The sequence below is a fragment of the Colobus angolensis genome, unplaced genomic scaffold (assembly GCF_000951035.1).
Source record: "Colobus angolensis palliatus isolate OR3802 unplaced genomic scaffold, Cang.pa_1.0 Scaffold14, whole genome shotgun sequence".
Lineage (NCBI taxonomy): Eukaryota > Metazoa > Chordata > Mammalia > Primates > Cercopithecidae > Colobus > Colobus angolensis.
In genome coordinates this window covers 1,983,985-1,995,613 of record NW_012114488.1, presented here as the reverse complement: position 1 = coordinate 1,995,613, position 11,629 = coordinate 1,983,985, and the positions used below count along the sequence as shown (strand labels likewise).

Here is an 11,629-nt window from a genome sequence, read left to right as displayed (position 1 = left end):
CTCTTTACCTGGATAGCCCATTCATACCCTTTAGGGTCCATCAGAAATGTCATCTCCCTAGAAAAGCCTTCTCTGAGCCATCCTAAATATGTTCTTTCTTTTTTTCTGTCTGAACCTTGTTTTGCTCATAGAGTAAATCATCATTCATAGTTATGGCATTTGTTAATTTACTTGTTTACTATCTTTCTTTCCCACCAGCCATTAACCTCCATGATGCAGGGGCCACCTCTATCTGGACCACCCCATTTCCCCTAGTGCCTAACACAGTGCCTGGTGTATAGTAGAGTTGAATGAACATGTGCTGTGCCAGGCATGGTGGCTTATGCCTGTAATCCCAACACTTTGGGAGGCTGATGTTGGAACATCATTAGAGGCCAGGAGTTTGAGAGAAGCCTGGGCAACATAGCAAGACTCCATGTCTGCAAAAAAAAAAAAAAATTTAATTAAAAAAGAAAATAAAAAAAAATGTTTGCTGAGCAAATGGCTAAATAAGAGATATGATGAAAAGAATACCAGACTCAGGTAGATGGGGACTTACCATTGTCAATGGAGGTGATACAAAGACTTATTCTTTCTACCATCGTATTGGGTGAAAGAAATGGTCTTTGCCACACTGAATTAAGAAAATAAGTAAACATAAGTTGACTGTAATGTTCAATACTTTTCTACATTAGAAGTTCTTTAAATACTAGAAGTTCTTTCTCTAGGGCATTTAGAATTTTGCCATTTTTAAAATGTTATACAAATAAAAGAACTTTCACTTGAAAAGCAATGAAGCTAAAACGTTACATTACAATGTTTAATTCCCTTTTGAATGTGTGTTGAATTTAAGACAAATCAATAAAGCACTTTTCTAGGTGAAAAGGAACCAATGTTACATTTAGAAGGCAATTGACTGCATAAAAAATATAATCTACACTATATTTTTTAAAAGAAATTCAAAATCTGATTCTATGGTTAACGTGGTATAATAATGTCTTCTTTACAGAGCAAGACACCACAATAAAGTAATGGCACAATAAAGGATCTTTTGTTATTTTTTACTCTTGGTATTATCTTCATATCCCAGTAAAAAATAAACTCTTTAATAAATAAATATATATAATAAATATTTTCAAATTGAAAACGTATAAATAGGTCCATTGTTTTAAAAAATGTTCTGTCTTGGTGTGGCATGTTTCATAGTTCATGTTTCACCCAGGTGTTGTTTAGTTTTTTGGGTTTTTTTAAAACATATAATGCTATAACCTGTGAATTCTACAAGGTCCTCAGAGTTTATGTAGCAACGATCTTGGTTAAGCCAATCCATTTCTTCAACATGAAGCCTCTAGTTTTAACATAAATTTTAAAGTAAACGTAATCCAGAGAGGTGAGGCACCAGCAGCAACCATGTGAGGGTTCCCGTTATCCACAATTTAAGAGATTTTTGGCTTCAGTCTACTGGTAAGGACTAATCCAATGTATCTAAGGGAACTTAATCCACGTGTAAAGAGTGATCATGATCTATTTCTGGTGAAGACTTTTTTTTTGTTTTTTTCTCAATATTCTTTCCAAATCCAGTCTCCCAGTAGAAAATAGACTTGCATTCTGAATGTCTTCCTGGGTCATTATTTTACGATGGGAACTGTGATAAGAAAGAATGGTTGTGGTTTGACTCCTCCATAATGTCATGATCACACTTCAAGTGTACATCAGTAGGTCCTTGTACAATTCTGGAACTCTCTCTGGATCTACTGGTCTAGGTAAGAAATGTGTAAACTTCTGATGTCTTTTGGACCTGGCGCCATCCCTTGGAGTCCCGTCTTTGTTAAGTGCCACAAAATACCTGCGGCCAGTATCTCCATGTTTATATACATTAGAAGAATAGGTGTTATACCAGTTCTCTTCAAATTGCTCCCTAAAGATGCATTCGGAAGTAAGTTTCTCCTGAAAGAGAGAAGATAACTATTATTTTTTTAAAAATACCTTTGAGATAATTGCCTCTCAAGTTTCAACTCTATATTTTCATTTCTTTGCCTTGTCAAAGAAAGAAGAAAGTTAAATTGGTTTTGCTTTATTTTGTTTTAGTTAATATGTCATCTCTGATTCTTAGTGCAAGTGACTTGATCTGGCAGTGTACTTTAAAGCAGCAGACCTCAACTCTTTGGCACTAGTGACCAGTTTCATGGAAGACAATTTTTCCAAGGACCAGGAAGGGGAGAGGAGATGGTTTCAGGGTGATTCAAGTGCATTACATTTATCGTGCACTTCATTCCTATTATTATTGTATTGTAATATATAATGAAATAATTATATGTAATATATAATGAAATAACTCATCATAATACAGAATCAGTGGGAGCTCTGAGCTTGTTTTCCTGCAACTAGACTGTCCCATTTGGGGGTGATGGGACACAGTGACAGATCATCAGGCATTAGATTCTCATAAGAAGCATGCAACCTAGACCCCTCGCATGCACAGTTCACAAAAGGGCTCATGCTCCTTTGAGAATTGAATGCCACCACTGATCTGACAGGAGTCAGAGCTTACGTGTTAACATGAACAATGGAGAGCAGCTGCAAATTCAGATGAAGCTTTGCTCACTTGCCTGCCGCTCACCCCCTGCTGTGCAGCCCAGTTTCTAACAGGCCACAGATCAGTACCAGGCCATGACCCAGGGGTTGGGGACCCCTCCTTTAAAGAACTTGAAGTCAAATGTCAATTCCCAATTTTATTTTCAAATACCTAATAAATACCCTGAATTTTGTCATGTCCCATATTATCACCCTACTACCCTAATCACTACCAAGCAGACCTGTAGTTTATCTTTTTCCATCATTAGATGCCACAGTCCTATCTGTCGAGCCTCAACTCTCATCTTGGAACATTTCAAGATCTTGCTAAGAACCAAATTCCAAATTCATGATCATCACTCCAAATCATATATCTTCTCTTTATGAATTTACTAATTGTTTGATGATACAGTCTCCACGATTAATTTGTATCTGGATCTTTTACGACTAAGATAAAAGCCCAATGATTTACTGTCTTTTCAAAATGGACAGTATATTGTCCTAAGGGATAAACCACAGTTGCTTTTTTAAAAATCCAACATATACATGAAGACTGTGTGCATGCTTTTTTCTATTGTCCTTCTATTAATTTTATTGTAATTCTACACTTATGATTATTACACATTGTATTTTTTTCTTTGTTCTGAGCTGACAGGAAGCCTAGAAATAACAAGTTTTACCCTTACAAAGGACAAACATTCATCTACTTCAGTATCATCACCAATTCTTCTCAGTGTATATTAAGATGCTAGCTGAATATTGTGGTTCCAGTTGAGATTTTAATTTAAAAAAAGTTACCACATAGTGCCATCTGCTTAATCATACAAAGTCAGTTCTTGATGGAAATAATTATAGAGACTTCAACCTCAAGAAGAGAGTTCACGTAAGAAGAGGAGTGGGATACTGGCATACATTTTTACCTTACCAATTCTTGTAAAAGCATATAAGCAACTGTGAACAAATGAAAAATGTTAACAATGAAAGAGAAAAATCCATATTGTGCTGTAAGGTAGAGTGTGATATTGTCCTGCTCTTTTAATTCTTGTGTTGCTATTGCAGCTTTGTTCTAAAAAAAAAAAAAAAAAAGGAACCAAAAAAAAACCTTATACTGATGAAATATTAACCTGAGAAGTACACCTTATGTGGCATATTTAAACACATGTAGTAGACCCACAGATGTGCACTTATCCCTAGGAGCAACTGAAAAATTGCCCAATACAACTTTGAGTGAGCCCATGGCTGCTGCAATTTTCAAGACTACAGGCATAAAAGAACAGCGTGTTTGCCATCTTCTCTTGTTACTTGCAGTATCCCACAACTTTATTCACTTATTTCTTACATAAAAAGGTCAGCAAGTAAGTGATGTATATTTAACTGTGGAAGATGATAACAGGTAGACAAAGTTTACCTTAAATAAACATACAGGCTAGAGAGTCTAACATGGCAAGAAAAAAATATTCTCCCATTTATCTCTGTCTCTGGAGGGAATTATTAAAATACAGAAAAAACTAGAAAGACTCAAGGTAATGAATAGGAAGAACTAGTGAGCTGAAGGCAATAATGGTTGGGAGTTTTAAAAATATAACTGAGTTACTATACTATTGTCCAGACACATGGAAATTTAGCAGGATATAGAATTCAATGTCTACATGACTATGTTTTATATACTTCTAACAGACATTATTGGTAGACATTTTAATTGCATAATAGTCATTATTTTAAGAATTACAATAATAATTAAAAATACACATAATACGTACTGATCCATAGAGTTCTCCTTTGTCATTCATTCCAAGATAGAGACCACTGTCCACACCTCTAATACTGACCAGTCCCACTGCCACACTGATGAATTCCAAGATACCTGCATATGTAAACAATTCATAAAAACATGATTTTTGTATTTACGAATGAGCATATGACTAACAAAAATCTTCCAAATAGTAGCAGTAGTTGGCCATTATTGCCAAATATTATGATGTATGTGTAAAAGTCCTTTGTAAATTGAAAACAGCTATGCAATTGTTTTATGACAGATGAAAAAAAGACAAAAAAGGAAAAAATTGTTCATCTTGGTGAGACAACCAAGTATAAAGGGGTTCCTGGAGAAACTCTGACCTGCCTGTGTGCCGGGACAACGGGATGGCGCCTGGGGAAGTTGACGCCTTTTGCAGCGGGGAGGAGCCTGGCCTCTACTGTAATGGGATAGTAACCTGGGCTTCAATCTGTGAGATGGGGGCCTGTTAACAGGAACCTCTCTTTGCTTAGTTTTTTTCCTTTTTGCTCAATAAATTCAACTTTTCTCACCCTTCTATGTGTCCATGAGCGTAATCTTTCCTGGTCATGTGACAAGGACCTTTGCTTTTAACTGAACTAAGGAGAAAGTCCTACAACAATGGTATAATGTGAAGGGTGTGAAACCTTACCCCACACTGAGCTGGGTTTGAATTCCAGTTCAGGAACTTACTAACTAGGTTGAGTAGGCGAGTCATTTGTCTTCTTTGAACTTTAACCTCCTCATATGCAAAATGGAGGAAATACCTCCCTAAAGGAGATGGGTGAGGACTGACACATTTAGGCATTCAACAAATGGAAGCTATTATTATCATAAATTAGTACATAATAGAGGTATTCTCAGTTTTCCATGATCCCATCAGTTAATTATAACCATTTTCTACTCACTGTTTTGTTTTTATTTACAATAAATCAAGTCAATCTGTTTCTAGGAGCAGCATCATCCCTTATTGGGTATAACAGTGTTTTATAGTTAATAAAGGGCATCTGTTGGTATTTTCTCACCTGGCCCTAAAAAACAAGCCCTTAAAATAAATTAGGGAAGATGTTATTACCCCATTTTACATATAAAGAAACTGAAGATCAGAAAGTCTACTTGATTTGCCTAAGGGACGTGATCTTTATAATCGGTAGAACTGATATTGAAACTTACATTCTTAGCCCTAATCCACTGTTTCTACTTCAGGACACTGTTTCTTGAGGACAATACAGTAGTTTCAAGACTTTATAGATTATATAATATGCTATGTTTCCTGCTATGTAATTTTAAAAATTAAATTATATAGTTCAGAGAAGAAAAAGGACTTTATAATTCATTAAATATGATAGCAAAATATAATAAATTTAGCATGCAAGTAGATTTGCTATCAATAACTTTCCAGAATTATTTCCATTTATCAGTAAACTAGGGATCAAAAACTCTTCCCTAAATACACCGATACACTATAGTTTAAAAAAGTAAAACTTAACGCCTCCCTCTGAATCACCCTTTTTTTTCTAGACACACTAAACTTTGGACTAATGCCTTTGTCTCATTCTTCCCTCTTTGACTCTGCTGAAAAAGCATAGCTGTATTTTCTATGCTTGGAACTGCCTTCCTCAATAGCATTCTACCTTCACCCCTTCACCCCATCCTGAGCTCTACAAACAGTATAAATGTGTACCATTTAGCCTGACTCTTGCTCTTAAGTCATTTCTTGATTTATTGTACAAGTTCCTGTTTGGACACGTGATACTCCCAAGGCCAAGGGAAAGTACAGAATCTGACTATTCGCTGATATGCAGGGCTCTATTCTATCCAAAGCCTAATTCACTCTTTGTCAGAAACAGAGATTCTTAGCCAGACAAATGAGCTCTTTCAAACTATTAGGAGATCATGTAGAACACTAGAGCTATCAAGGATCTTACAGCAACAATACACTGCTAAATAGTCTATAAGTGGCTTGAAAGAGCCAGGATCCCTCATTGAAAGCCTAAGGCAGAGAGAAGATAAGATATAGCAAGAAGGCTCAGACTCCATAGGACAGCCATCATAATGACAAATACAGAGGTGGGGAGTGAAGGAAAATCAAACTCACTGCCAAGTTCATTAGTAAAAGAGTCCTGCCAGGAACAAAAACATAGGCCCAAAACATAATTGGTAGAAAAAATATATATTAATGTAATTTCATTCAGAATATAATTACAAATGTATAATTACTTTGTATTGAATGTTACATTCAAATTAAAAAGTGTACTGTGGCTGAAATGCAACTTAATTCCCTTTCAGTATCTGATTTACATTAAGATTCTCTTGTCTTTCAAAGAACAGGAACTGATTAAGTGATTAGAATGTAGAATAGAACAAGTTTTCAATTACAATAAAATATGGCTTTAATTTCCATATAAGCTAATTATATAACAGATCTCATAAAGTGTTCATTTTTCTCGGAAAACTCAGAGGTAAACCACCTATACTTTAATTCTTATCTTAATGCTGTCATCTTGCCAAAAAAAAGGTAGCTGTAGAAAGACAAAAGATGACTTATGTTCTTAGAATAATTATATGCAATAGTTTTAACTTTAGTAAACAACATCCAAAACCTTATATATAACCAGGCAAAAATAATTTTGCAATGGCTCATGGGACTGATGGGAAAGAGGTTATAGGTTTTGTGTGTGTGTTCCTCTTAAAGATTTTAGTCACACTTTTAAATTCTGATCCTTTTTCTCCTTGAGGAAATAGTATACCACGTAGTAATTTGTAATCATTTGATTCTTAAATGAGATTTGACAAGTCTTTCTTATTTATAATATGAGGTGGCAACTAAGCTAATTCCTTTACAAAGAGTAGACATGAAAAACTTTCCTTAAGAGGTAATCACAGATTTTAGATAGGTTTTCTAATGCCCAGTGTCCCATAAAAAAGACTTGAAGGTACTTTGTCTTTCTGGTATCACTTTCAAAGCCAGCCTTTTTAATAATCATAATAAACAGGTGAGTCAACCCACAATGCAACCACATCAGACAAATCTATGGAGAATAGGGGAGAATAAAGGAAAAGCCTTTAAAGAAATATGTTTGATCTCAGGCTAAACTTTTTTTTTTTTTTCAGAAATGATTCCATGTTTACGTATTAGGTAAGGTGTTCCTGCTGTACTACTGTGCAGGAAAACTCCATTATAAATACAGAGATACCTCATGGCCAAATTAGTATAAAATTGGCAGAAAAAAAAAAGTTATTCCTTTTAACATCTCAAATAGCCATCCTTGAGTTTTCAAAACTGTCACTCTGATAGCAAAGATAAGAGTTTAAAAAAAATAAAAAATAATTTAATAATTAGTAACTGAAGCACTAGCAAAAGAAGCCAAACATACAGAAACACATAATCTTATATAGGTTGAACATAAACTTTCTTCTTACCTACACTCCCTTAAAGTAAATTATGATGTCTAAGCTATTGAAGGCCACTAGTATGCACTATAATGTATCATAAGGAGGCCATTCACTGCCAGACTAATCTGGGTTATCTTCCTTTTGTTTAACAGTGAGTATTTTGTTCCTATACATAGCCTCCCACCATAGAGTGACTTACACTGGTGCAAATTCAATCTGTCATTATTTTTACAGCTACTAAATCATTAACACAAATTTAGCAAAAACAAAATGTGCTAGCAAGATGATAATTCTGATATTCAACTTCCTTTCCTAAAGAAATGCCATTAAATGCCATTAATGAATGTTATCGAGTCTACAAATATTTACTAATCTCTCCCCATAGGGTCAGTCTTATAAACAGACACAAAGCAGAAGAGGTTTTTTTTTTTTTTCTCTCCTGTCACTGGGGAGATTACAGTGTAATTACAAGGTTTTTTGTTTGTTTGTTTGTTTGTTTTTTGAGACAGAGTCTTGGTCTGTCACCAAGGCTGGAGTGCAGTGGCGTGATCTTGGCTCACTACAATCTGCACCCCCTGGGTTCAAGCAATTCTCTGCCTCAGCCTCCCGAGTAGCTGCGATTACAGGCGCCCGCCACCATGCCCGGTTAATTTTTTTTTTTTTTTTTTTGTATTTTTAGTAGAGACGGAGTTTCACCATCTTGGCCGGGCTGGTCTTCAACTCCTGACCTCGTGATCCACCCGCCTCGGCCTCCCAAAGTGCTAGGATTACAGGCGTAAGCCACTACACCCGGCCACAAGTTTCTTAAAAGTAGAGTTTTCAAGGCTACACTGTGTATGGCAGGGTGAAATTCTGACTACTACCTAAGCTTAACTTCTACCTGCTATCTACCTATAAGTATTACCACATTTGTGTTTATTTCTAAATCTTTCTGGTAGTTGAAATATTTTTTTCTGCAATGAGCGCAGGGAAGTCATCCTTAAAGGCAAGAGAACTGAGACACCTGGTGTCGGTACAGTTCTTTAGAATCGAAATCTCAGGGCCAGGCACAGTGGCTCACTCCTATATTCCCAGTCCTTTGGGAGGCCAAGGCGGGAAGATTGTCGGAGGCCAGGAGTTAGAAAAATCTCAAGCCTCCCCAATTTAAAAGCCACTTTCTAAAAGTGACCCCAGGTTGGCCACTAGGTCATGACACTCTTGACTGATAGTCAATGGGAATTTGGAAGAGATCAGTGGAAGCTGCAAACATGTGGGTTTTAAAAAGTTAATTTTCTAAGCCTTTAAGTGCTACCAAATGACCACCACATGCTTATTTCTACATCTAGAGTTACAAATGCCCCCTCAAACTGAGATTTACACTTCTCCAAAGTTTTAATGAGTCCTACAAGTCAAAAAGAGAATAATTATAAGAACAAGGGTGTGAGGACAGGATAAGAGAGAGCCATTCAGACATGGGGTGAATTCTCAAAGAACTCCATAGCGCTACAGATTGTGGCTGACAAATTAACGGCATCTTTTTAAAAAATATAACGAATTTTTCAAATAATGTCAAAAGTCTGATGATCAAAATCCTTTGAGACTGCCAGCAGGTTAACTAATAGAATGGAAACTTCAGCTATGGGGAAAGATCCTGAGATATTAGAACCGGAGAGCACCCCATCTTTGTACAGAAAAGAAAACTAAGCCTCAGACTGATGAGGTGACTTTCTAGTTACACAATTAGTTAGGAAGTCATTAACAGGAGAGACCCTCCTGATCCAGTATCTTAACAGACACTGCCTTAACAATCATTCTCTTGTTTCTTTTAACCCCTTCTCTTCCCAGGCACTGCTGGAGGTATTCTGAAACACGTCCCTCTGTGTTCCCACCCATATCTTCTTTCGCTTTCCCATTTCCTCTTTCCTAAGGTCAATACCAAGATCCTTGCTTTCAGGTTGCAGAATTTCTAAAGAGGAGCTTGGCTGAAGAACTAGGCATGCTCAGTAGCCGGGTGGTCTTCCCCCTCCCCCGCCCCTCCCCCTTTCCTTTTCTTTTCTCACCCAAATAGAACTTAGGAGCTCAGGGAACCTCAGACAGGTGAGCCCTACAGCAGCGAAGGTGCCCACGGAAAGTTAATATGCTAACTCTTCAGGTGAACATTTGCAGGTCTCTAGGTAGAAACGTAAATGCTCGCAATCCATGCCAAGAGCAGCCCCGGGTGCACAATCAGCTGCATAACTGTGGGGCATGTTTAAAGAAGCCCAGTGCTTCCTGTTGTTAATTTTTGTAAAGTGGACGGCATGAGGGAAAATGAGAAAGGAAATCGGAGAAAAACATACAGAGATTTTTTTTTTAAACTGCCTGCGAGGTAAGCAGTGCAAGAACTGTGACGCCGAGTGCACCAGGTCTTGGTGTCCCCGGCAGTGGGAAGGGCAATGGGGAAGGCAGGAAGGAGCTTGCGGAGCGCCCACCCTTTCTCCTCCCGCCCCCAGCGTCTGGAGCTGCTGCCCTGCTAGAGGCTGCGGCGACAAACTGGCAGGAAAATTTCTCCCCGCGCCTACTCTGGCCCGCCCTTCAGCCCCAGTCCGCCTCTCGCATCCGCTGAGTCCAGGGGAGCTCCGGGTTCCGCGCAGCGCTGACGCCCTTGGCAGGCAAAGAGGGAGGTGCACCGGCAGGGGACGAGGAGCCGAGCTGGGGCGCAGGTGGGGGTGGGGTCGGGATGCTAGTACGTACCGAAGAGGCTGTGGTCCTGCCGGGTGCCCTGCACGCTGCCGTCGGGCAGGATCTGCAGGTGGAAGCCGGTGCGGCAATACAGCTGCCGGCGGCGCAGGATGCCGTGCAGGTGCGCCAGCTCCGCAGCCCCCTGCCCGCCGCGGGCGCTCCGCTCCGCCGCGCCCCTGCGCTCGCCCAGCAGGGGCGGCCGCTCCCCGGCAGGAGGCAACAGGAAATGCGAGCCCACCTGCTGGCCCAAGCCCTCCAGGCCGCCCAGAAAGCCCCCGACTTCGGCTAAGGGAGCCATGGAGGGGGAGATCCGGAACACAAAAGACCCCCCAGTAAAGAGTGTTGCGGGGGTGAGATGGAGGTGGATAGAGAAAAATTATAGCAAAACGAGCGCAAAAAGTTAAGGCCTGGTTACTCCTCTGAGGTCGCTCCGGAGGGGACTTTGCACAGAAATGGCAGGGAAGCTCTCACTGTCTTGGAGCGATCTTCTCTCCTTGGGTAGGTGGGAGCCGGCTGCTGGCTCCGCAGAAATATCTATAGCTGCCGCTGCCAATACTAGGACTAGGGCTGGGGGCTGGGGCTCCAACTCCGCAAACTGATCAGATCAGAGTCCTGTGTACATACACACCGAGTATATAAGCGGGTCCTCTTGACATATGCTAATCAAGTCCTTTCATGCGCGCTGGGGAGGTTCTGTTTGAAATCTTAAACCGGTCTCCTCTCAACACGTTTTTGCTCTTCGGAAGTGACCAAAAGGGGCCCTTGGCACTTCTCCATCCATGCCCCCGCAAAACCCATTCCTGCACTTGGCCAAAGCCAGCCAGCAACTTCGAGGAGGTGCAGTCGAGGCCCCTCTATGGGGTTGTCTTTGGGACAGCGGTGATGCTGTTCAGCTGCAGCCGTGCAACCGCCTTTGATGTGAGCTTTGCAGTGATAGATCGCCGCTAAAAGGAGCCCAACTTGGCAGGTATATAGAAGAAGAGGAAGGGAGGAGGAAGGGAAGGCGGGGGGAGAGAGAGAGAGAGACAGAGAGAGAGAGAGAGAGAGAGAGAAGGAGGGCATTGGTAGGAGGAGGAAAGAGAGGAGAGGAGAATTGGATTCCTTGGGAGCCTGCAGTGGACAGGTGCAAAGAAAGGTAAGCGAGGGAGAAGGAAAAAGGGCGTTACCTGAGGCTTACAGACCTGCCCAGACACACATGAAAGAAAA

General features: G+C 39.8%; 1 protein-coding gene across 1 annotated transcript; it reads right to left on the bottom strand.

Annotated features, from left to right (window-relative positions):
- Nucleotides 1–1,228: 1,228 nt before the first annotated feature.
- FGF20 (fibroblast growth factor 20) lies at nucleotides 1,229–11,320 on the bottom strand. The gene is made up of 3 exons (XM_011934890.1): nucleotides 10,436–11,320; nucleotides 4,314–4,417; nucleotides 1,229–1,926 (listed from the first exon to the last, which is right to left on the bottom strand). The coding sequence occupies exons 1-3, from the start codon at nucleotides 10,719–10,721 to the stop codon at nucleotides 1,681–1,683; spliced, it is 636 nt and encodes a 211-aa protein (XP_011790280.1). The 5' UTR covers nucleotides 10,722–11,320; the 3' UTR covers nucleotides 1,229–1,680.
- Between the last annotated feature and the right edge of the window lie 309 nt (nucleotides 11,321–11,629).

Coding starts and splice junctions, on each gene's coding strand:
- FGF20 (XM_011934890.1), bottom strand. CDS start 10,721: ATGGCTCCCTTAGCCGAAGTCGGGGGCTTTCTGGGCGGCCTGGAGGGC. Junction 4,418..10,435: donor GCAGGACCACAGCCTCTTCG/GTACGTACTAGC, acceptor TTACATATGCAG/GTATCTTGGAATTCATCAGT. Junction 1,927..4,313: donor AAGGAGAACTCTATGGATCA/GTACGTATTATG, acceptor TCTCTCTTTCAG/GAGAAACTTACTTCCGAATG.